Source organism: Pholis gunnellus, assembly GCF_910591455.1.
Source record: "Pholis gunnellus genome assembly, chromosome: 21".
NCBI classification, from domain to species: Eukaryota; Metazoa; Chordata; class Actinopteri; order Perciformes; family Pholidae; genus Pholis; species Pholis gunnellus.
In genome coordinates, this window is record NC_136548.1 from 13809061 (window position 1) to 13836034 (window position 26974).

General features: G+C 43.7%; 2 protein-coding genes across 2 annotated transcripts in view; one reads left to right on the forward strand and one right to left on the reverse strand.

Annotated features, from left to right (window-relative positions):
* Window positions 1-1665: 1665 nt before the first annotated feature.
* cUnh10orf90 (chromosome Un C10orf90 homolog) lies at window positions 1666-16965 on the reverse strand (the record flags this gene model as incomplete). The annotated part of the gene is made up of 10 exons (XM_079182928.1): window positions 1666-3251; window positions 4955-5045; window positions 5374-5437; window positions 6671-6842; window positions 7208-7353; window positions 7629-7781; window positions 9567-10893; window positions 12274-12365; window positions 14725-14791; window positions 16369-16965. The coding sequence occupies 10 exons, from the start codon at window positions 16963-16965 to the stop codon at window positions 3213-3215; spliced, it is 2748 nt and encodes a 915-aa protein (XP_079039054.1). The 3' UTR covers window positions 1666-3212.
* A 2500-nt stretch (window positions 16966-19465) lies between these two features.
* The window catches only part of dock1 (dedicator of cytokinesis 1), a 159415-nt gene continuing 151906 nt past the window's right edge, over window positions 19466-26974 (forward strand). The window contains exon 1 of the mRNA XM_079182099.1: window positions 19466-19640. Within this exon, the coding sequence (XP_079038225.1) occupies window positions 19598-19640 (43 nt within the window). The 5' untranslated portion in view covers window positions 19466-19597. The remainder of the gene's footprint in view (window positions 19641-26974) is intronic.

Genomic DNA, 26974 nt, shown 5'->3' on the forward strand with positions numbered 1-26974 from the left:
GACCCTATAACTATTAGAATGCACTTTTGCGATGCTGTTTTTACAATAAGATTAAATAAATAATAAATAACGTACTTAACGAATACAGACTAAAACAATTAAAATCAAATGCTGTTTTAATGCTTTTTGTGTACGTCCTCTCTCAGAGCCTGAATACCACAAGTGGACATCCCGAAGAAGCTATTATTTAGACCTTGACATAAGATTATTGCTGTCAAATTACAGAAGTTCTGTACAAAGTACAGACATTCAAACTATATGACACAAAAAAAACAACAACCTGGAAGGTGCAGGACGCAGAGCGCGAATCTAGCGTTTTATTTTGAAGGCAAACTTCTCAATTTCCGGCTTTCCTCTTATCCGTCTCTCAACTTGACACAAATAGGCGCACACATACTGTAGAAGCCCACATCAACCGTACATTTGAATATTTCAGCCTACGCGGCCCTCACTCACAGATGTTATTATGCGTGCAAGTTGTTATTCAGTCAGAGCAAGCTGAGAGCAGTTGTGTGGGTAAAAATGTCATTTTCCAAATTTAGGTGAATGTGTCAATTTAGAATATTTTTCAAATTTTTCTATTCAGATATGCAATGGTGATTGCTGGGTAATATGTGTTTTGATATTGTCCAATGTCAAATCTGTGTGTTTGTGTGTGTGTGTGTGTGTGTGTGTGTGTGTGTGTGTGTGTGCGCTTCTGGCATCTAGCACTGGGGCTCATCGTGACGGTGGATAGTCTGTTGTCTGTGTACAGAACAGGGTGGCATGAGTTTGAAAACATGAATATTTCAAGATATCTGAATCAATATATATACATGAGACTCACAAGCAGATATACTCAACTTGTCATTGAAGCACCGGTGAGATGCACTAAATAATTACTGTGCATCGACCCATATGTGGACATGGCCCATTCCAACACTGTGGCTCAGCTCAATAATGCTCTTCAGCATGTGCCATCTGCACTGCACCACATTGCTATCCACTTGAGGGGGGAATGCAGGCAGAAAGCAGGTAGGTGTCCTGTTTTCTGAAAGCTGTTTCTCCCCTGACAGGAGAAACTGAAAGTGCAGCGTTTAAGGTGTAGTATGCTCGCAGAATGAAGACTTCGGGTAAAGTCACAGCAGCACATCCAATTGTTGCCTAACGCTGTTTGAAATAGGAACTATAGGGTGCAAGCCTAGTGTCATAAATCCCCATTTCCTCAAAAGTCTTCTTTTAGGTTGAAATATGAAAGGAAATAAAAAAGCTACCGAGGAGTATTTCTCTGCATGCTGATTTCACTGGAACCAAACATTCAAGCTATAGGACGTTACAAAGAGCTGATCTTTTACTCTTTCTAAGAAGCAGGATGCTTGAAGGAAGATAAGGTGCAGAGAAGAGCAGGCAGTAAAATAGGAATTTGTGTTGGTGTGCTAGGACAGATAACACTCAAAAATAAATCCCAACTTCTAGGAAAATATTCCATCCAACCTCTGTTAAAAAAACATAACGTTTCACCAGTGTCTGAAGACAAACATTTTATAGTCACATTTGGAAGAAAACTGAACAACATATGTTTAAACAACTCAAATATAAAATACACACCATGAAATCCAAATACAGAACAAAGTTGTATTGATAGTGAAACAACACACACAGTAAATAACCTTCTTCAAGCAGCAGTCATGGTTCCCAGTTGTCTTTACATTACACATTTTAGAAAGACAGACACAATTATGATCCATTATTTATGACCTCCTGTCGTCCAAAAACACCCACGCGTGCATGTGCTCTGACAAGAAATAAGGTTTCACAAAAACAGTCAGACGTAATCGTCTGTCTTCTCCAAGACATGGGTGCACATTTAGATGGATGAAACAGCTGGACTCTGAAGAAACTTCAACTTAAAAGGCTAATGAGTAAAATAGCAATTAAGAATAATGAAGAGCGTCTGCTCTGTTGCCTGTTATTTCAAACATAAATATTCACACGTCTCACTTTTGATTTATGTCCCGCTCCGTCGTGTCGTGGAGAGCCACTCTGAGCACGCTCACTTTGGAGCCCACAAATCTAAATCTGCAATGGCGGGCCACCGTCCATCATGAGACAAAGACGGGGACAAAGACTCCATTCAAATCGGCACTGTCCATTGACGTGGGCATTTCCGGTGAGAAGAGGTCACATTCCTCCCAACTTACAGCTAATCTCTGGCACTGAAAGATGGCAGAGCCCACTTCAGTTATAATGAGGAAGACGACGGTTGAAGACTGTCCTAGAAGGGACTGTGAAGCACAGTGAATGATTCCGTCTTACATCACATGAGATCATGTGAAAGTGGCTGCGTGAGAGGAGCTCACTCTGCATCCCATTACACGAAGCATTCTGGAAACAAAGGCAATTTGCAATCAAGTGAGAAGAAGATAACACGGATAAAAAAAAAAGCATACGTTGCTGCTTTATATCGTACATCTAAAGGGTATCAGTCATGCGATATCTGGTTTGTGACCAAAGACAGAAGTTTGAGACATGATTTCATACGTTCATTTTGGCCATCTTGCATTTGTAATTGCATACCACAAGGGCAGCTGGGACAGCTGCGCCACGGAGACAAGCATCTGTTTTTCTCAATAGACAAATCTGTGGCAATCTTTCAAAAACAGAAGGTCATTTAACAAAACCTAGAGCTGTTTTGAAGGTATTTCTTTCTGCATCAAATATGTTCTGGCCTCCACGTCCACCAATTAAACCTGTCCTAAACCGAACATCTGTTTCTTTATCCACACAAAGATGGACTCATCAATACAATTAAACTGTTTTATCATCAGGTCATTTGTGAACCAGGTTAAAGGTGTTTTTATTCATTTATAATTGTGCATCAAAATATTAGATTTTTTATCCAGATGGGCAGAAGAGTCTTTGATGGTTCTGAAAAAACTTCCCGAAACAGAAGGTACAGTAAGCGAGGTTAAATGACCTTCTGGGCTTTTGAAAGATTACCACAGATTTATCTCTCAGGAAAACAGATGTTAAGCTCGGTAACTTGGATAATAAGTAATGGAAATACACGAGACAAACAGACACTGGCTGAAGAACCGGTACAGCCGTGCCACGGCCTACACTGATAGTTTGACTCATATTCAGCCCGGCCAGAGGGCACAGGTCACTTCATCAGTCTGTTATACAATGCGACAGGCCTTGTCATGTCATCATCTTCATCTGTCATCGGCCGTTCAGCTGTTGCTCCTTTGGAGAATCTGATCCAACAGTTTCTGCAATAAGAAAGCAAAACACTCAGATTACTAAAACACCAGTCTGGTCCTCACAAAACCCACGAGGCCTTTTTTTTCTCCAAATCCAGGCGGCGAACGCACAAACGACACATGGGAATCAAACAGTCCTGCACAGACGGAGGAGCGAAACCCCGTCCCCCTTCCGTCCTCTCACCCACACGTTCAGGTTCCCCAGCTCCTCTATCCAGGATCCTGCTTGATCAACTGGCATCGCCCCTCTTCCCTGTGTTATCTGCCACAGCAGCAGTGTGGCTGGAGCAGCCGTGTGTGTGTTTGCACCCACGCCGTCTGCAGCTCGGCTGAATGGTGGCACTGCACCGTGGCTCTCTCTGCCACTGAAGGGCATTTTGTTTCACCGGGAACACAGGCCTCACTCACTCTGAGCACAATGACACTGTTCACGGCGTCTCTCCATAATGAGAGCGCAGCGGGAAAGAGAACGAACATACGATTCCTCCAGACAATCAAACTCCTGTCCTGGGTAATGATTGTTTATCATGCAGTAAAAAAAGTAATAACCACTTCTTGTGCAGAAAATGCATCTGAAGTGTAGTTTTTTTTTAAAGATCAGCTTTTCTAATCAAACTCCTGGGAGATGTACAAGAAAATAGCAAAAGTTTGGCAGCAGCGACATCTAGTGGAACAACAAGCTCATTGCTCTGAAAGAAAAGGAACGCTCAAGTAATCCTTCCACAGCTTAAATATTCATCAATCAGCAGAAATGACATTTACTTTTATTTATTTTTTCCAATGCTGCATCTCTTTTCTTTGATGTTTCTTTACAGAGTTACTTACGATCAGTTCAGCAGATCTAAATCAAAGATCACCTCGATGACAAGTTACCAAAGGCAAAAGTGCACACTGTAACATATTCCTGTAACAGTACAACCATTATCATCAGATCTGGGAAGATTTCATTCAAATGGAGAAACAGTGACCATATACATGTAAGGATGTGAATTCCTACTGCAATTGCTTCATTGGAGCACAATATGAAAGGGAATAAATCACTGTCAGACTCCCCTGTATATTATTTATTGTAAAATGTTATCCAGCCCGTAACTTGTCCTCAACAGGAGAATACCCAGAAATACACCGTGCGTCCCGTCCACCCCCGTGTTATTGTGTTTCTAAGGTCGGTTTGTATCCTTCATCCTTCGGCGTGTTCCCCTCAAAGTCGTCTCAGTTAACCGTGATGGACTTGGTGGGCAATTTAAAGACTTTATTTTCCACAGTTGCGCTGCCGTGAAGGGAGAAGAAGCCATTGTTGGCCATTACTGAAAAACGTTTCACCGTTTGCGAGGTTTAATTGAGCCTATCGAGGAAGGTTGTGTTATCACTTGCTTAATTGCCTGTGGGTCATATACACGACTAATGGTCTGTTCAATGTCTCAGGCAAGTTGTTAACACTGTGGCGAGCTGGTTTGAGGTTATTTGCTGTGTTCCATATTTTCAGGGATTTGATGATTCAGCTCATCATTTCTGCATATTTATTTATATATAAAAACTTGTATGTTGTATGTGTAACAGGTTGCTTTAGATCTTCTCTCACTTGTTATGCTCTGCACCACTCCCTTAAAAGGAAAAACTATTCTAAATGTCTTTTGCATCGTTCTGAACCCAAATTCAGCTTGTTTTTTTTTATTCATCTGTGTTTTGGCAAATAAAGATTTAGAGATTACCTTTTTGAAAAGTTCCACTCGCTGCCTGTTGCTCAAACACACCTCCCTCTTCTTCTCCTCCTCTTTCTTCCTCTTCACCTCTGCATGCGGCCTGTAACAATATGATCAGTTTGTGCCTTTTATGAGTTGCTGGGAAAGAAAACATTTTTTTATTTACTTTCTATGCACCACTACTCAACTACATGGAACACTATATTCCGCATAAACACACAGTCTAACACCTGGCGAGGCAAGGACGTGAACGAAAAAACACACATAATTAGAGCAAAAGTCTTGGCCGAGGAACAAAAGCAGCATCATTTGTATGGATACACACTCGACCTTCACACGTGAAAGCAATACAAGAGATAAGGATGCATCTGATTGCAAAGAAAAGGCATCTGACAGTGTGCCAAGGTAGGGATTGAGATGGAACTCACCGCTTAGATCTCGACTGCATCTCTTTCCCAGTAATGGCTCTATCTCTGGGTTTGAAAAAGTTATCTGGAAACACACACACACACACACACACACACACAGACACACACACATACATACATATACATAATGCTGACTGAGTTGAAGGCTCTGAAGCATGGCAGTGGATCACTCGAGCTTTTCCAGGTGTTTGAGGAAACTGAAAGACTCCGCTCTTACAGAAAAGAAAGGATCATGTTGCAATCTCCCGAAAAGAACAGACAAGATCATTTTCAACAAGAGCAGGAATTCCACCGTCTCCACTATAGCTTATAAGATATTTTATGAAGAACAAACTCACCAGCGTGCAATAACTGTGATTTCCCGTGAACATACATGAACAATTCCATTTTTAAATCTCTCACTTTCCAGGCTGCCATTGACTCACTGGTGTATTTTGTGTTGCTGTTGCAGCCAGCAGAGGGCAGAGAGAGCTACGAATGTACTGTCACACATCTTTAAATTCTTTATTGTTTACTGTGAAGCCTGGCACTGAAAGGAAATCTCACCAGACAGAACATTGTGTTGAGAGCTTAATGCCATTTGAAGGTCACAGAAATATCTTTGCTGTAATCCAATGCTGGCAATCATTCAATAGAGGAGCACTTGCATACATATATAAAGTATAAGCAATAAAGCCATTTGTTTCACATCTTACTTCAAGTGGCTTTTATTGCATTTAGTCACAGCTTAGCCTCTCTCTCCTCTATGCTTCTTTCCCCTCACAGTTGGCCTAAAAATAGTTAAGATGACAATTTTTCTTTTATTACATTTCAGATTCCGGCCTGTTATGTGATCCATCCCAAATATAATTTTTCTCTGTACATTTCATTTATGTTACATTAATTCCTTTAGCTTTTCTATGCAATAGCCGCAGCTTCATGGAAGTATAGAATCTGAATGATGTGTCATATAGTTGGATATAGTATAATCCACATATAGTGGATCACCTTGTCTAAAACCACCGCTAACTGAGAATATTGGGCTTCAGCAGAGGATTGTAGTGGATTAGCGTCCCTTCGAGCTAAAAAAAATAAATGTGAATATTATGTATAATTGAACAAAATGTTACCTATCAGTAGCTTAGGTCCAGAAATATTGGTCTGAGCATTGAAAAACAACACACTGGCTGAAAACGACCCCCCTCGCTCTTTGTTCTGTGTCTGTATGTGTGTGATTATGATGTGGCAAACGGCCACTGCAGCTGCAATAGAACAATGGGCAGTGCGAGAGAGGTGAGGGTGGCTGCTGGCACCGTACCGTTCAGAGAGGTTCCCCGGCCACTGGGGGCTCTCCTCTGCCTAACAGCGGCATCCGACCGCGGGCCTTCCGAATCCGCCTGATCCCTCCTCTCCTGTGCCCTTCGCTCCAGCTCTCGCAGTCTGCCCTGGGAACGACTGATGAAGTCGGGCCTGGACCTCTGCAGTGCGTCCTGCCAAAACCAGGAAAAAACAGAAACACATCGCTCTTCTTGACAAAACACTTAAGCCCAACGTCCCATTTCCAACTCCCACCGCTCTAGAATATAGCTCTGGAAAACTCAAAAGCATGTAAAAATGTGTCATTCCCTTTCGCTGACGTTATAGTGTACTTTAATGGTTGCAAGCCTGAGGGTGAAAATCTCCACAACGGGGGTTGAGATAAACCTGAGATAATTAACAACATAGGGATTTAAAAAAAATAATAATTTCGGCTGCAAAAGAAAGGAATACACTGGCTGCAATACACAAAACATTAAATCCTAATACTATTGTTTCATTGTTATATTGTCAAAAATAAAAATACCTCTGAACTCACCTGTAAAGAAATAGTTTTAGGTGAGCTTTCAGTTTCAAAAGCGCCACTAGGTTGGTTGTGGTGCTGGATTGTTCTTTCATCCGGGTGTGGCTTCACACATTGGTGCTGGATTGGATCCGGATGTGGCTTCACACATTTCCCCTCATCTGTCACAACCACGGTAGAAAAAAACCATCTGATTTACGCCTGCCCTGGCTTCACGTGCCCGGGCACAATGCAACACAGCCCTCTGGGCTTGCTGTGACATATAACTTCTTGGCATTAATCAAACAGGCACAGTATGTAAGATCTGTATGGATTCAATCAAAGATGCAGCTCTGGAAACAAAGTGTTGAGCTCGCAACACTGTCAGTTAAAGATCAATGTTTTAAAAGGTGAGAAATTATGATTACGTGGGAGGGGACGCGAGAAGTAATAATACCAGTATTTCCCTCAGGTGGTGCAGCGGAGTCCTTCTCAGATTTGCCATTTGGTGTTTTCTTCTTGCTAAGTTGCCTTTGGAGTTTGATATTTGCGATGATGGCCGCTGCATTGAGGGCGAGCACTTCCTCCTGAGACTGACGCGAGTTGGGATCTGAAAGGCAGGAGGGCTTTGATGTGAGGGAGAAGTGAGTAAAACAGTGACACCGGCTGTTACTGAGCTGCCATTTGGCGGTCGAGGGGTTTAAAATCATTTCATAACGTCCCGCCTAATTCGCAGGTTGACTGTATCAACCGCAGAATTTAAATTAGGCCGCCTCGGGCCTCCTAATTAATTGATGACGGTCTTAATGAAAGCGATTAAGGAATAATGAATAATTTCACACAGAGAAAAGACGTCACGAACGAAGAACAACTCGCTCAGAAAACTCCCTCTGAATGTTACTTATTTCACCTGAATAAGTAACATTTGAGTAACAGGATGGCTCTACAGCGGGTGATTAAAACCGCCTCGAACATCATTGGCATATACTGAGCATCAGTGATATTAGTGAGAAAAGGAGCCTGCGGGGAGCTGAGGGGATATTAACAGACAAAACCCAGCCCAGCCACAACCTGTTCACCCTGCTGCCATCTGGAAAGAGATACAGAAGTATCAGCTGACGAAGCACCAGACTAGTTTTTCCTGTTGTTGTTGTTTGTTTTCTTTCCTATGTGGCAAATTGGGACTACGCTCTAAATTTCGTTGTGCATCCCTGTCGTACGATGACAAATAAAAACCCTTGTAACCTTGTAATATTCAGCATTACTCAACAACAGCTTGAGCCGACTGTTTCAGCACTTTTACACAATCACCTGAAACTTTGACCAAATGAGTGCTTGAGACTTGGAGGACTAAAGACTATGTATCCAAAGCATTGAAAGAACTTGCATCTTGATGCGCAATTTACTTATGACGACAGGAGATAAGACTTGGACTTGCCCCAAAACACTTAAAAACTGCTCTGCATTCAAATCATGGAGGCGAACCGTAACAGTAAAGAAATAAGATTCCACATTTTGGGTAATATGTCCGTTCACTTTCTTGCCAAGAGTTAGATCGATACCACTTTTGGATATGAGAGTATTGATCCTCTAATCTAATTCTCGATAAGAAAGCAACACAAGTCTATTTACCAAAATGTTGAACACAATTTATTAACCTTTACCTCACTTTCCTAAGTCAAATCATAGCCAAAAACCAAGCCTTGATCCGAATAGGTAGTAGAAGTCGACCTATTACTCGGAGGACGTTATCGGTGGACATCCAATAGGTAGATTTGGATTTTGGGCCTCAGGTGATCGATGAGTCCCCACAGTGTGACTGTGTGAACAGATATCTGTCCCCATAAGATGATTACAGCGAAAGAAAGAACAAATATAACAGCTACATTGCAGGATCTGGATGCCAAAATTGATTCTAACACATCCTAATACTTTATTTTCACCATGCTTAGCAGCTTGTGATTTCTCTTCCTCCCCTGTGCTGTTGGTGAGAAGCGGGACTAGAATAGCTCATACATGGAAAGAGAGGCGTTGAAAAATGAAGGAAGGGGATGGCCTGTAGGTACCAACGGGCCTCTGAATCCGGGTAATGCTATTTGACATCGGCACAGACAAGCATGCGTGTCAGTTGCACTCAAGGCAACAGATAATGGAGTCATCTGAATACAATCTCATAACGCCTATCAATAAGACATCCAAGTTGAAGGACGACATCAAACCGCAGAGTTTGGCTCCAGAGTGCTGCGGTGTGTGTAATAACTTCAAGCTAGAACACCCAAATGGCACAAAGGAGGTGTATATTTAGACATCGCCATCCTTTGAAAACGGAGATCAGAGTCAAAGGGAGCCTGTGTGCTGACAAGGACGACAGTCAGAGTGGGACAGAGAAACCTACCCGGGGCCTTGATGAGAGTTAGACATGAGGACGCTCTCCTCAACGCATTCTCTGGCGGCAACCTTTCTTGCTGGCCTCCGTTTGGCTTAAGGGTGTCTGCCACTAGGTGACCTGCTTCTTCCACTGCTGTTTGACGGCTGCCAAAACTACAGCCGGAGTTCGCCGGGTTGATATCGGCCCCCTGTGGGAGCCCAAAGCTCCATTTCCTGGCCGCTGGTTGTGTCACATTCTCCCTGCTTGGCTCTGTGTGTCCAAACATATTGCCGGAGCAGCTCAGCGGTCTGTGCGGCCTGTCCGATCTCTGTCCAACCGCCTTTGGAGAAACCTCCGAGGGTTTGGGTGCTGCTGTAGCGGGGGGGCTGCTCACAGAAAGACTGAGCGTGGATCGGTGCAGCGTGCCATCGTTTTCCCCTGGATCCAAAGTGTGTGTGTGCAGCGCTGCAGCAGAGTTTGGCCTCTTTGTGGAATCCAGATGGAGATGTGAAGGTGCTGCACTGTGTTGTGAATGTTTCCCTTCACTCCACGTGCTGTTTTCCTTGTACACCCCCTCTGTGTAGCTGTGTCTGTACTCTGGGTGCCTCGTCCCAGACCTTTCCTTGGCTGGACTGTAGCTCTCCCTGTGCTCTGTCACTTTGATGATGGTAGCCTTTCTTCTGTGGACCACTGTGTCCAAAGCGTGGCAGGCCGGCGGGGTCCCCGCGTTTTCAGTGCTCGAGAAAGGGCTGGGCATTATCCTTTGCTCTGTCACTTTGACGATAGTGGCCTTCCTCTGCACCGTGACCTGCCCGGAGTTTGGGTCCATGGACGGAGAACGGGATTCACCGGAGTGGTTGCGGGCGCCGGAGCCAGGCAAGCTGGCCGATCTGCTCACTTTCCTGGAGGAGATGGTGATGGAGGAGAAGCTGGCTTTGTTCTGAGGGATGAGCGTAGTCACAGCAGAGTTTGTCTGTATGTGTGAAGGCTGCGAGCTGCTGTTTGTTCTACACAGCGGGACCGTCGCCCTTAGAGGCTGAACACCGCCTGTCCTGTGCAAAGGCGTTTGTGACTTGTTCGTATCTGTGCTGTTTGTCCCGCGCAGCAGAGCATGCGGTTTGCAGGGATCAGCAAAAGCTGTTTGATGAGCAGGAGCTTGCTTGAGGGGGACCGTGCTGGTTGTTTTCATCAGAGCGGACCTGCTGGGGACTGAGCTGGTCCCGGTGGGGAGCACATTGGATTGACTGCCTCCAGGGAAAACTGGCACCCTGTTGGTGTTCCAGCGTCTCCTCAGAGCTTGAAAGCCTCCAGGTCGGTCCTCTTCGTTAGCAGGAAAGCTCCGTTTTTCTGGCACCTATACAGCATGTGGATGAAAGAGATTCTCTGTGATAAAGATCCTTAATTACGCATGGAAACCCCATCCCACCCTTCTGTTGTTGCTAATGTCTCCTGCTAAATGTTTCGTCATTAATCAACACAATAAAGCATATGCTGTGGGTTCATCTAGCCAATTTGAGCTCCTGTGTTCAAGTGGCACATACAGAAAATGAAGCATAACACATATATTAATAACAATATGACATCTCTCTAATATTGCATTTTCACAGCGGGTCAGCTGTCTTGTATTCCTTCAGGGCTTTGCTGTTTGTTCTTGAGTCAGATGACTCTCCCCATGCTTGACACAGCCCCAGCAGCAGCAGCAGGAAGAGCCAGCGCACAGCGTGACTTATCCCTCACACATTCACAGCGAGATTCTGCCCTCAATAGATACTGAGAGGCAAGAAAAAGCAAAGATTCTGGTCCTTGGCCCAGAGGAGTCTGATGGTTTTTTATGGAGCATGGAGAAATGCTGATATGAGCCTGTTGTTGTATTCCCCAGCAGGGTTCATGAGGTGACATATCGCCCTGATCCCTCATTTATTAATGTTGCATAAACCTCATTTCTAAACAAAGTATGTGATTTAGCCATTTGCACTTCTGCAACACCTTGTGGCTGTCGACAATATACTTTTCATCAAAGAGAGTGAACTGTGATGAAAAAAATGAGTACAGTAGTAAATAATTATATAGGTATACTGCATAGTTATTTCTCATATGATGATTAAATGCACATTAAATAACTTCAGATTATGGCAATTAGACAGGGTTGATTATGGCTGCAGACAATCTGGTCCACTAAAATATTGCAAAAAGACATTTTGTTATCAGTATAAATTGTCTAATTTGGCAAAGCTTTGGGTAAATGCTGCAGCAGACAGACAGCACACAGACACTGACATCTGTGCTGATAATGGTCCATAAAGCAAAGATGTCATCAGCAAGTTGCCTTTGTGTTGATCATAAGTCATTTTGTTTTTTTTATTTCAGTGACTGTCCTGCATTCTGATGAGGCACCGAAGCATTGAGCTGCTGTAGAGGATCTTTGATTTAGTTTTTTAAAGTTAAATTCCACCTGTACGTTTTTACGCTTTGATCCCATGAACTGCGTATAAACTATCGTGAATGAGAGTCGTTTCCCTCATCTTTTAAAGGGATGGATTGCAGCTCAACATTCATCATATTTAGAAATAAGCGACGGTGTCCTAAGCATCAGAAAGCACAACAGTAGCACAACAGTAGGATTAGAAAACCCCAGGCAGACATAGAATTCACTCCCAGACACAAAGGCCCACTGACATCCTTCATCCCCTGAGCTCAAGTGAAAAACAATCCTACGAGAGGTGTTATCAGTTACCTGATTAATATGGGTAGAGTCTTCATCAGGTGTCTGCCACGTCTTCACACCCAAAGCATTCGGACTGGTGTGACTTTTCTCCACCTCTCCATCTATGTGTAAAGGCAAAACAAATGATCCACTGTCACACTCCTGACTTCTACACACACACACAGAGACACCTACACACACACACACACACGCACAACTAAGGCGTTCCTCTGAGTGTGTGACAATGTTGACACTGTCAATAATTGATGTTGGCACAGTAAAGTGAATCTAGCACCACCCCGGAGCCACTTCTCTGCTTCCTCGGGAGGCGTATAGCAGCTTGACTGGTCTGCCTCTCAGCCCTGACTGATACTCTCTATTGCCACCCCGACTGCCTGCCTGGCTGCATTTCCACCTGCGGCTGTTACCATGGCGACCGGCTCTCGCATTGGGATAACCCCTTGACTGCTGTGTGGATAATCCGTTGGTGTTTTCTATTTTTTTTTTTTTTTTTCCCTCTCACTTTGACGGAGAAAGCGAGGGACAGGGTGAAAATTGCACCACTTTGCAAATGTGATTACGCCTGAAAAAACATAAGAATTGTCTTTAGAGGTGCCACGGCGGCTGTTTCTGACACCTGCTGCCATCGCTATATGTGTCATTGCTTTCTCTTTAAAGGGCCCCAACACCAACTTGTGACTCCCCACCCCCCTGAAAGAGCTTCTCTCATTACCTCCACTACCTCAGCTCAAATGACTATTTTGTTCCGAATCAACAGCAGCTTAATATCCCGGAGGAAAATAAAGAAGCAAGGCCATATGGCAAATACCCCCCTCCCCCCCAATCCACTCCTCATCCTCATGAGTTTTATCTCAATAGTAGTTGTGTGAGCCGGGTGGAAATGGCCAGTCTGTCTCAACACGAAGGCCCTTGGAGCACAAGATCCAATTTTATTATCATTTGCTCATGAACATCAGGCCATTTCAAGTTTGCTAAATGTGACGCGTGTGGTAGGAGAGGGCACTAAGTGTCTGCAATAAGACCTCGGGTCGGATTAAAAGTACTTCTGCAAGGGTTGTCAGCAACAACCAGAAAGAGAGAGAGAGAGAGAGAGAAAAAGAATGAGGAAGAGGTGGGATGATTTGCCAGCCGGAGTGTAACCGAGTCAGTTCTTGTTGGAATAAATTGCAGATGGAATATCTGATAGTTTCATTTGGTTTTGGATGTGGACTCGTGGAAATTAAATGTTCTGACAGCTGAGCAAAAGCAACCGGCATCGAAACAAGACACATTTGGATGCAGTCCTGCATGAGGATTCTTGTTTCCTGTTGATCGTCTTTCTTCACCTCGTTGCTGGGATTGCAGCCGTGGCCAATTTGTTGTGTGCATGCACCTGCATATAATTATTATTCACTGCGAAGTAACTACAAATATGAATATTTATGGGTATATTTGATTGACTACTAAAACATTTATGATCTAAGAGCATTCACTGGAAAAATATTCATTGTGTCAACACAGCCTGTGCATGTGGCTTTCAACTAACAAGTGTGTATGACGTTAATGAGGTTTATGGGGCTTAAAACACCTGAACTTTCTGTCAAAGTTCCCTGCTGCCATGGATGGATTGCTTTGATTTCTGCGAGCAGCCCGAGCCTTGTCAATGTAATCTATGTATAAACAAGGACGGCTGAAAGATCAAACCTCAGATCAAACCCAGTGAGTGTGGGGCTGCCATGTTCAAAGATTAACAGGGCTGCTTGTCCAACCAGTCTGCATCTCTCCTTATCATTCTGCCTCCTCCTCATCTTCTCTTTTTCAACACCTTTTTTTTTTAGACAGTGCCTATTTCCTTTACCTCCAATCCTGTCAGGACACTGTGGCACAACAGCTGTACATGAAATTGACTTTGTTTGTTTTTTTTTGGGGGGGGGGGGGGTCTAAAGTGTTCGTACAGTCAGTTAGTGCGGAGCGTTTGAAAGAGGACAGGAGCAACACTGCTGCAAGGAGCTGATTAGAGGCAGGTAAACATGTGGCAAGTCAGCCCTGAAATAAGCTTTTGTTCTCTCTCCGGCTAACCCGGCCCCTGCAGTTACCCCGTGGCCATATTTGTTCTGGCAGTGATCAGGCACAAAACATCACTTGAAACGGAACCTTTGTGTGTTTTCGGGGAATTTTCTGTTGTGCGGGAGAGTTACTTTGTGTTTTAAAATTTGTTTTGGTGTTGCGTCAAGGTGCAACTCTCGGTTATTTTGAAGTTAGTGACGTTTGTGGCGGGTTTTCCAGTTATTTTGAGCCCGATCACAATGTTATTCCTCAACCTGGGCGGTTTTGTTGCCTAAACCTCGGGCCAGTGTTTCTGTTTGGATTCACAGCGATGTCAACAGTGCTGTGCTAACCAGTGCGTTAGACGGTGACGCCGAGGGCTCTGACAAAGAGCATGTGACCGGTTGAAATGAGAACGTGTTGAAGGCTACACACCCTGGTGCCTGTTGGCTGTTGCTCGATTCTTCTGAAATGTTGGAGTGATGGCTTGTTTCAGTTTCACCTGTAAACAAAAAAGAGCCCATTATAGATTACACAAAAAGTACCTTTGGCATCAGCACAATCCTGGCATCTGATACATCTGAAAGAATAGTTTCACATTTTTGGGAAAAGGCTTATTTGTTTTCTTGCTGACAGTAAGATGAGATAACACTCTCGTGTTTGTGTGGTAAGTTTGAAGCTAACGCTGCTTCCAGCTGCCGGTTAGCTTAGCCTCTCACAAAGACTGAAAACAAGGAAAAAGCTTGAACTGGCTCTGTCCAACGGTAACAAAACGCATGTTTAAATATTAAAATGATGCATTGTCTTATCAAATAGGTGCTTATTTGCATGCATTTCCAAAACAGGAATCTGAACATTGGATAACGCCAGGTTCAAAATGTTTCATTTCAGTTCATTTTGTAGACATATGAGAGTCAAAGGTTTTTACAGAGGGAAGTTTGGATATCTGTTTGTAACACTCTGTTAATAAGAAAATATTATCAACATGTTTTTAGAAATATGAACCATCCTCCAGACTATAAATAGGAATGAAACCGGAAAGTTTGAAGTATGTAAGTGCTACTGAAGTGGAGATTTCTGGCTCAGAGTTTGAGAAAAAGCTCATTTTCTTTCCACTCATCGAAAAGAACACACATTATGGAAGCTAATGCTAGCCCAAAATCTCAGAATTGACCAGTGCCTGAAAAACTGTGTCTCCCCTTAAACCCTTATGAAACTAGCTAACTAGCCATTTCCCTTGTTTACAGTGTTCATGCTAAAAATCTCAACACTGACTTCACATAATATTCTTTTTTCAGTGATTCATTTTGCATCAGTTCAGTCTGATGGACAATGCACATCAGTCAGAGCAGAACCTCTGCTACAGCACAGCAACTTATTGATTTTTGAAGTCAAATCATCAGTTCAGCTGGTAATACTCCCATTGAATTTTCTCTGTACATTGACTTGCATCCTCTCAGGGCACAAGGCTCAATCTCTGCCGTCACAGCTCCAAATGAGTCGTAAACCTTTTGCGAATGCGTGGAGTTCCTGCCGAGTAAGCTGTTTTCAAAGGATGCCGGAGCTCTGCCTTCTCCCTGGGTAACTGAGACTCGACTGCAAATGACTCTCTGTGGCCCTATGCGTTTCAGTCTGCCTTGCCTTGCCTGGCACTACGCACCATCGCCTCCATTACACAGCACTTTACCTTCAGACTTGCGGGGCTTACACTGTCTCACTAACATCTCAGAATCACAGCCTGAGAGGCAGCCAGTGCCAAATCCAGGGTAAATCAGCCCAGCGTCTGTCCAAAGGCCTGTTTTAAAAGGTTGATACCCTAAAGCATGGACACAAATGTTTTTCTATAGGGTTTCTGTGAGAGAAGAATTCTCACTGCTCCAAAGTAAATCTCCTCTAAGTGTAAGGAGGCCTGCCAAAATGAACTGGGTAGCTTTCTTTCAGCAGGTAAAGAACTTAACCGTTTCTCTAAGTTCTTCAAATATTGCTCATCTAAATGTAAAGAAATCCAGAAATGTCTTTAGCATCAGAAAAAAAACTTTCTGATATGCTTGAGGCTTTTTGAGGTGTTGTGTTTTTTACCTGGCCAGCAGAGTGGTCCGAAGACTGGTTGTGGTTACAAGCATCGCCCACCATCATGACTCTTCTTTGGATTGGCAGCCAGCCGATTTTGACTGGAGCCAGACTACTGAGTTGAGCCTGCTCCTTCCTTGGGGCCTGCATTATTTCAGCTCTCTTCCAGCTTCCTCTACGCTCTGGAGGAGAAAGAAATCCCGTTTGGAGGGACTCCTGGCTGCCCAGCGAGCTCTCACACAGGCTGGGACTCCCACACGAAGACGAGGCCCTGCTGTAGGAAGGGACCTCCGACTGTCTCCAGACAGGTCCGGTTGGCTCTTTGTCGAGAGCAGGCATGGATGTCGTCCAATCACTGAAAGCCGGAGCCTGACCGTGAACCGGGGCTCTGAGAAGTTCGCTCTCTATCCTCTGCAGGTGCTCCAGCCATCCGTCCAGCTGGCGTCCTCCTTCGATGGCACTCTGTGGCCGAGGTGCACGTTGGGGGCGAGAAACGTGGGGCAAAACCTCCCCTTCTGGTATCAAGCTCTCCCAGTAGGACTCATCTCCCGATCTCCTCCAGCTCGGGGCACTCCGTAGGTGGGCAGCTGGCCTGCGGAGCGTCATCCCTCTGGAGCTCAGGTAAACACTCACTGCTCTCGGGTTACAGGCCACAATAGAAGCCCTTTACAGAGGAGGTATTAATGAGGCTCCCCTGGCTCGACTGGACTTCTTACCATGAGGCATGCCAGAGATGCACTGCAAGGAATTAGTAGCAACAAGAATGCTGGAGGCTGTGGATGTCACAGATCTGTTACGGGAAGGTATCGGAATACAGATGAGAATGAGAAATTGCTGCAGATTATTCAAGATTATAAGTACATTATTTCAATTTCCATGCTTTTATTACACCACTATTACTTACTGAAACACCCCTTTTCACTTGCATCCAACTCCTCAGTCCTTGGAAGTAAACACTGTGTTGATATGAACTAGGTCCTGGTGAGTACCGTCTCCAGTGAGGCCTGTAGCAATGTGAAGGATGCTTTGCCCAACAAAAGAGTTACTGAGGGCTGAACATCCAATGCAGAGAGGGAGATGGAAAGAGACAGAGGGGTGGGCGGGCCAAAAGAAGAAAAAAAAACACTTGTTGATGCAATGCTTGACGTAACAGGATCTCCATTTAAACAAAGAGCACCATTAACATTCAGCATCGTAATCAACAAACTGTCTAATTCAGGGTTTATGTGTGTCAGACACACCACCCGATGTTTAAAATTGCGAATCAAACTTCCTGACATTCAGGCATCCTCACAAATGATAGAGCATCACTAATGAGCAGATTATCCATGTTATTCCACGAGTCACTTACTGCTTCAGAAATCCTCCTCTGTGAATTCCCCCCTGTTTCTGCTCTTCCTTGTGATCTCGTGGTTAACGGCTGATGATGAGGCGCTGCTGTCCTCAAGCCTCTAACCGAGCCATGTGACATTTTGCAAGACTGTCATCAAAATGGGCCAGTGTCCTCTTGGATAAGTGGCCGTGACCCATGTGATGTCCCACAATGCATGAGTGAAGGGTGTTTCTAACACAAGGCAAGATTCTGTTTTTAGCTTTTATTTAGAGGCAGTTGAGCACAGATGTTCAAAGATACAACTTCTTCCAAAAAAAAAAAAAGAATTGGCAGTTGCTTGGATGCTTAATGAATTTCTCAGTGGATTAGCAGTCCCCAGATGTCCTTCAAAGCAGCTTAAGTCCCTCTCGGTGGTATAACATTTTCCAATCGTCTTTCATAGACAGAGATAACACAGAGATATCGTAAATTACTGTGACCTGCTCCAACACACCTTTTCAAGCTGGGAAGCTACACGCAGAAGAAATATGCAATGGTGTAAAGCAATTCGCAATTTTTTCGTCTGATAACATCAAAACAAATGAAGAACCCAATTGAGTTAGGACAGATTTAAACAAGGTTCAAAAGATGTAGGTTATTGGCTGTGAGAATAAGTGTGAAAGCGACCTCGCCCTCTGCTGGGGACACTCCAACATGGCAAGTGGAATAAGTGAGAGCAAAGGAGAGACAGGTCATGGGTTTGAGAGACTTCTCTAAACGATGTGATGCAACCATAGAAAGGATGCAACATTTGTGCAGACATGAGGAATTAAGATGAGCGGATTCAAATGTGTGCACCAGCTGCATCCCCCCTGATGTCTTTCATTTAGCACCTGCAGCTCTGAGGAACAGCTCTTATTAGTTCAACACATAACAGCTCAGGATAACAGGCTCGCTTTGGCTCCTGTAGCTTCACCATTAAGCACAAAGAAGGAAGGACATGGACAAAGACCGAATACATTCTCATTCTGTGCTTGAACCAATCAGAGGAACAATCTCTGTGGGTTTAATCACCATATCAAAGATCACAGTAGGAATACTGCAATATGCTTTTATTAATGATAGTATTGAAAGAAAAAAAAACAGTTTGTGTGAGTGGTGTGTAACTATTTATTTATTTCAAGCTGAGTAAAGCAGGGACATTATTGACAGTTATATTATGCCTGTGAATACATAAACAGCAATTATGTCCAAATGATGACTAATTGTAGGTAAACTTAAAGCACCAAATTCAAACACCACCTTTCTTTTTGTGTGTTTACCATTACTATAGTATTAGTGTATATATATTTATATACATAAAAAATGTATCATCATAAATATTATGCTATTGAATCTGTGTTTTTAGTTTTTGAGATCTGTGTTTTGTGTATTGTGTAACTATTTATTTTTCAAATGATCAGTACCCTAAAACTTGTAGTAAACTTATTATAAAAGTGATGTAACTATATGAATAAAAAAAAACATATAAGAGCATAAATAATTTGTCTTAGTGGATAATGACCAGGCGAAGGTCTGTGTATCCCCCGTTTTATGTCATTTTTACAATAATAAGCTCCTGCAGATTAAAAACCAACAACTCATTTTAAACTTTTCCTCAGTCATGTGGCAGTTTCCGTCTCAACACAACACAGCAGTGAAAGTTTAGCGGGACTCCTGCAGCATGAACGCCTACAGGCTGAAAAAGTTGTGTTCCCTTCCTCCCCCTTGCGGAGCGTCCTGTCACTGGTGGAAAATGGCTGCTCGGAGTGGCTCCCCAAAGCTCAGAGAAAACTGAAGAAAGAAAAGAAAGTCTACGTTCACTACAAGAGGTCACACCCGGACCGTTTTCTACGCGGCAACTGCGGGGAAGCCTCGACGCGGAGAATGTCTCGCTGGGTGCCCACCAAAAGGGAAAAGTATGGCGTTGGTACGTAAAACAAAAAACAAACTTGCACGCTCCATCGCTAGCTCGCCCTAGCTCTCTGCTCTCTGGCTGCACAAGTTTGGAAAAGGGTTGTGAGTAGAAGAAAAAAACCGCCACCCAGGCTGTGTTGTTTCTCATGCGACATTTGTTTCGCTACAAAGTTGCCTGTTGCTGTGTGAATCTCATGTGTCGGGGGGGTGGGGGGGGGGGGGGGGGGGGAATTGGTTTGCTGGGATTTGCATGAAACGCCACAACAAGGAATGTCTGTCTATTGTGTGTGTGTGTGTGTGTGTGTGTGTGTGTGTGGATTGGGAATTGTTAGAGGCGCGCCTAGTTGTACCGCTGTTTCCTGTGTTGCGGGGCCTCCGCTGCTCGCTACTTTACGGACTTCTCCGCATAACTTGTATCTGTTTAGTTTGCTGGTTGTTTGTGTTTACTCCTCCTGTCTCCTACGCGGGGAAAGCCCTTTGTCCTTTTGTGGTTGTTGTATTTTGTCACTTCCTCAACTGCTCCGAAACCAGGAACCCTGTCCTGAGAACACTGTTTCCGTTTAGCTTCCAGTATCTCCTGTAGCTCTCTGAATAAACCATCACTCTGTAAACCATCACAGCTGTAACTTTCATTGTGGCTTCAATTAGAACAACACCACAGGGCCAACATTTAATCTGTCTGCCACTGGAAAACAGACATGAATATTTATTGTGTTTTAATCACTCACTTTACTGACAGCTGGTTAAATATTATAGCATACATTGTAGCACTTTCCTGCAGATGCTGATAAACCATTTCATCTCAAGGACTGGATGTAAATTGACATCAAACCGCAGGGTTTAATTTGCCTGAATTGTGGTCTGTTAGTTCACTTGGAGCGTTAGATGTCATTTTTTTGAATACATTTCCATAACTGTTTACACAGCAGATAATACACATATTGGTGGTTGAGACTTGATGGATCGTCCATAAAGGAGCTGCAGTCTACCTCATAAACCACTCTGATGGAGGCGAGATAGCCGGAAACCTTTTTAAAGCATGGCGTATTGGAGAGAATTTGCATGATTTGTTTAACTTACAGATTGACTTGTGACTGGGTAGTGTGAAATACGAGAGGAACACTTTTAAGTATGCACTGTGCTTGAGTACCTGAAATAATGATGGGATGGATCTTACCCTGATTTTTTTTTTTTTTTTTTTTTCGAGGATCCCCTAAAACATCCTGGTCCTGCACTTTACTTAATCACAGGTTTTATTTATTTTTTCTTTCAGAAAAATCAGTTTTTTACCACAAAGGATTGTTATTTTTAAACGTGTGCAAATGTACCCCGCCACATGCATGCTGATACCGTTATCGGCAGTGAGACTGATGCTGATTGATGGACGAGTTCAGCAGGTTACACCAGATTGTCATCTCGGACTACATCTTCCAGATGAGCGCTGTTGTTTCCGGTCCACTCCACTATATGAGCCAGTGGTGTCTTGAGCAGATATGGTTGGCTGTGGTTTACATTAGTGTGTGTGTGTGTGTGTGTGTGTGTGTGTGTGTGTGTGAGAGAACAGTATGCCACTCTGATGCTAATGATTGCCTGGGTATATTCTCAAATATCCATGAGATTTTTGAAAGTGGAAGGTCTTCAAGAATCCTTATGGGGGCTCACCGAATGCAAGACTGGACGAGTCATTAGTAGAAAGAGCGGCTGCTGCAGAGGACTGATGGGGTGCACAGCCATTGCACTTTTAATACTGTATGTTTTGACCAAGTAGCACTAATGAGCACTCTGTGAGACCTCTTATGCTCACTGTGGAACTATTCCTGTTCCAGCAAAACTTTTGTCATACCATTTACTGCTCTCATAATGGCCCTGTGGCTTTATTAGTGTATGTAGAAAAAAACCGTCTCCTTTTAGTCTTTTCACAGCAGTATTAATAATAAATGTCTTCTGACATAGAGCAAAGCAGTGATAATAAAGGGCTTTGTTATCATACCGGCAGATGCACACGACAGTGGATGAGTGTGGAAGCAAGGCTTTGCACAGCATTGCTCGCTCCCAACAACCAATATTGGAAATTGAACCTTATTAGATTTGTTTCGCAGTAATAACTGCAAAAATAACAACAACCCAAAGCCATAAAATATTCATGGTTTTGGTTTTTTCTTTTTGTAGTTCTGCTGGTTGTTATGATCCTCTGTGTGGCAACCAAAGGCCTCACCAGCTTATTAGCTTCAGCAATATCAGATGAGCTCTTCAGTGAACCCAAATGGCTGGTTGGAGTTAGAACTGTGTAATGCAGTAGTTTTATGTCCTAGTTGTGACATAAGACACTATTATCATCTTTGATTTGATCCTAACCTCTTGATTATGGCTGTGCTGATGCTTCTGTCCTTCTACTTGCACTAAATTCTACTCTCAGATGGTTTTATTGTTATTTTCTGAATGATTCTTCCATCACTGTTTTGAAAGACTGAACAAGCTTTGCTATGTGAGCGGGCACCTTGACTTGATTTTGGGAAACTCGTGTTCTTAATGCATCTAGACTCCTCCTTATCCCACCAGAGGCTACACACTTTATTGCTTTATTACATTGTTTCTCCAGGATCATCGTAACCCTGAGGCTGTAGCTCCACCTCCCTTCTCCAAACAATGTCTTCACTTCCACCGGCATGTTCAGGATGCTGCCCATCAGCCCAGATTTAAATCTGCTGATCTGGGGAATTGGCATTCATTGTCATTCATGAGGCCCCAGAAATAATTATTGACCAACTTTGAATGGAAGTCGAAGGTTTTGGGCTCAGGGCCCGACTTCGTTCTTTGCCGCGTAGCGTGAAAGAGGAGTAAGGCGATTCATTCCTCAAACACTAAATATTAAAATCGTCTCTCTCTTGACCTTAAGTTAATTTCACGACACAGTTCTTTTCTTCTCAAATGCCAGCCAGCTCTGCGTTTTTTTGAAGCCTAGTTATTCTTGTGGCGTCTCGAAAGTGATTTAACAGGCCCTCTGGGAAATGTTTCCTGGCTGTCTCTCGGTTCAGTGATGAATTAACCAGAAATACTTTCTGATGCGAAGTGTTGTCTCATTAATTCTGTTTCATCGGGATGTTGCTGTTCCTTAAAGAGAGACTTTCAGAGAGGGGGTTGTGGCTCTGGAAAGTAAAAGCAGGGAACACTAAGCAACAGGACTGTTTACTGTAGCTACACGTCGCTGTGTTGAGACTCAAAATGACCCTCGTGAGCGCAGACGATGTGTCTTCCGCCTCTCGATGCATTTCCTTTTTTAAGTAATCTAACATAGCTCAGAACATAGATGATGCTCTGATTGTACAAAATACATGTGGACGGTAACTTTTTATTTTGCAGTTGCAGATTTGGACAGTATGGAAACACAGCTTCCTGTGGGTCAGATCACAGACTGGCAGCTTATCAAAGAGGACAGTTGGGACACCCACATATACACACTGAGCCCTAAACATTACACGCTCCGGTGTGGCTATGATTCATATTTTTAAACTTGTGTGTGTGTGTGTGGCAGACCCCAGCCAGCTCTCATTTGGAACAGGTTAGCGGTGAGTGACACATTGGGAGCAGAAAATAGAGACGCAGTGACTTCGTCTCTTGACTGAGACCGTCAGTAATTTGTGAAAGCGCCCGCCCTGCACCCCCCAAAAAAAGCCATCTCCCACCTTCAAGTGCAGCAAGTTCACAAACATGGTTGCAATTAATACGCCGTCTCGGTTACTACATAAACCATGCGTGTTTAACTCCCTGCCTCGTAGATATTCAACACTTCTCTCTCGGCCCGGGCTGAAGCTATTTGCTGTAAAATATGGGAGAGTGACATTTGTGTCAGTCCCTTTTGTTATCAGTTTACTTCTTGGTTTTATATGCATGGAGTTATTTTCATTACTTTTTAATCAGAAAAAAAGCCTCGTATATATGAAAAGCGGTAAAAGAAAATGCGGCTTTTGTCACCGCTGCCAGATATCGCAGCTATTAATTCTGACACAACAAGCCATTCAACAATATTAACTACACGGTTGGAGAAGAAGCCACCTGATTTCTCTCTCCCGACACTTTGTCCAAGAAAAAAAAAAAAGCAGAGCTGACAAAAATCGGAGACGGAGTGAAATAAAGCAGCTGATTAATAGGAAGGGGCCGGGAGACAATCAGAACAGGGGTGATTTTCGTCTTGTCGGGAGGGAAACAAACAGTTTCATCTTTGTTTGGTGTGTGCTGCAGCCAGCTGGTGTTTATGATCAGCCACCTTTGCTCATAAATAAAACCGCACAAAACAGAAATTGCTTGTCTTTTGCAGCAGAGGGGAGGTGATAAAATTACAGGATGCACAGAGCCACAGTGTGATATTTCTTTTGTCTCGCGCATTCTTCTTTCGGCGCGTGGTGACCAATATGCTGTGTGTGTGTTTGTGTGTGTTTGTTTGTGTGTGGCTATGTTTGGCAACGAGAACGTGCTTTTATTAAGCGGCGACCGTGAGAAGTGTGTGCGATCTCCCGCAGCCTTAAAGCTAAGCTAACAACATTAACTTCCAATTCTATGAGTTTGTGCATCATGGCGTGGGATTGTTTGTGCACACCCTCCACCTGGGAACTCATCCTGCTCTAGTTGTCCTCCCCCAGTGAACACAACCGTGCTGCACTTGATCGAGCTGATCTTCCTCTCTCTGTTTGCCAACTCTGCATAAACATCTGTAAAACCTGACTTAGTTTATGTGCACAGTTACATGTCTGGTGCCAATTAGATCACAATTTGAGCTAGCTGTGCGCGAAACCACATGATTCATACCGAGTTTGGGGTGAAATTTCCCCTCATGGGTTACTTTTCATATGTTCTGAGTATTTAGGCTGCTAAGCTGTCTCAGTCTCAGCCAACACATCGACCACCATCCTCCTCTTCTCTCTCTGGAGGTCAGTATGACGTTACTATTATTCATTCTGAAAGGGAATCGTATATTAGCTATGGGCCGCGCTGCTTGGTGAGGCAGTTCTAATAGTACAGCTCCCAATGGCTTGCTGTGAGATGGTGGTGAAGACAAATGACGGCTGGCCTATTTAATCAGCGCATAGCTAAGTGGTCCCACTCTTTTCCTTTTTGTGCACCGCTCACCACTCGGGGCAAAGCCGGAACACTTCTTCATCTTGTTTTTAAGCGTCTGTGTTGAGGTGAGGAGGGGGAAGAATGAAGCCACCGTGAACGAGTTGACCTCGGACATATTTGATTTGTCTCTCTTGATGACTAATTCTGTTTCGCCGTTTCCCAACACGTGCAGCTGCTTTGGTGACGAAGATCAATTAACTCTGAATAGTGCTGAAAATTCAATGTCATGAATTAGAAATGAGTCGACATCCTGTGAAATCGCAGTCTGTGTCCTTTTTTTTTAAGGACGTCTAGTCCTCGTTTGTGATCTCAGCTGTTTTTTGTTTTTACTGTAACTTCTGGAGAGGCCGGTTGGTGCGGACAAATGTCATCAGTATGCAGCCCGCATGCTTTTTTTTACAAGATGTCAGTCTACATCATAGCAGACAGAAATATGTTGTTGAGATGCCGATCATCGCTCTAGTTTAGACCTCGAGTTCTCTTAACAGCAAACCTCTCCTCACTTTCAGTAAATATCTGCCCTCTCATTGAGAGGATACCAAGAAAACCGATTTCCCCTCGTTAAGCCGAACTATTAAAAGCCTCATAGTTGGTTGATTGGTTGCCTTTCGGTGACACAGTTTGACATAAAAGATCAAACTGACTTCGTAGTGAAAGGTGACACGTCGAGGGGCGACGGAACCTCCGTGACAGCTACGATGTACCGTGACGGTCCTTCTTGGCAGTTTGTCAAAGGCAGCGAGTCACGAAGGAGAGAGAGAGAGGACGCACAAACAAACACATCTGGGTTGATCGTGAAGGATGATGCGGTATGAGCGAGTGACTGGTGTGGGTCCTTCCTACTGCTCGGCTACACTAGGCGGGAGGTCTCCAGTACCCCCGAGTATTGATTGTGGACGCGCCGAGCAGCTTGAGCATTGTCTGAGAAGAGTCCTGCTGTGCTGCTTTTTGCTCGCCTGACAGATGGCTAATGGTGTGCAACACGTCAATGTGAAACAAAGGTCACCGATGTAGACTTTTTGTTGTTACATAATTTATATTCCGCCGGATGAAGATAATCTATAGGAACTGCCAACTGCCGTTTTGTATCAGGCAGCCACTTAGCAGGGTTGCATGAAGTCGATGGTTCATATTCATGAACTTCAGCTTAGTTTAGCGTCTGAAGACTTTCCTCTACAATAAAAGTCTCCAGAAATTCCCCGTAGATTAAATACGACAAAGCCCGGTTCCTCTGTGACAAAGTTGAACAAATATGGTGGCATGGGAACCATAATAATTTGATGGCCTTCATTAGCATCTAATATAAAGGAGTAAGTGGAGGGATCAGTCAGTCAGGTGTGAAAGGATGTTTCTTGTCTTCTGATCTGTTTCATTCTTGGATGACCAAGAGACAATTGATCCTAATGTATTGATAACTATTATATTGTGTTTGTCCCCATGCGTACAAGCTATCAATATCTATTTTTAAATGTGAGTGACTTAAGATACTCAGCCACAAACGTTTTTCTTTTTTCTATTTATTTTGAGTCAAAACAAAACAAAAATATATAAAATAAGCATGTAGCAAACTCTTAATATACAAATTCCTATAAACAATATTAATTAGCAACGTAAATACATATTATATTTCATGTATAATATTGTTTATATTATTTGTAATGATTTTTCTTCATCTTAACAGAGGATAAACTGCACAATCCCTTAATGGAAACAAAGTGTAATGTCTTGGGATAAAAAGCGAGAGGAAAGAGTTGGCAGTGAATACAAGGCTGTAAACTCCGTGTTTAGTATTCCTAACAACATCTAGCTGACCGCTCTGGCCGAGGCTTTATTCTACCGGAGTGATGAGCTCGCAGCTGAGCCGAGGCTGTGCCAGGCTGCCGGTGGGTGAGCTGACACCGGGCGACCTGTCTCCTTTCTGTGGGTCAAGCGTGAGCCAAAAGGACCGGCTCCCTGGGAAAAAGTCACTTCCCATTCCCAAGTACCCCAGAAGACGGAGTGGAGCCGACTCGGGGTGTATGCGTACAGCTTAAAAGACGAGTGCAGACGGCATCGACATGCAAGCCGTTATTAAAGTCCCTTAAGCCGGGAGACATTCTCAGTTGAACGTATTTGTTTTGCCCTAAGTAAACTTCCCCAGAGTTAAGTTTTCCAGGCATTATACTAGATCGGGGTTTTGAGTCTTGTAATCCCACACATCAACGGCAGAAAGCATAGGACTCAATAACCACG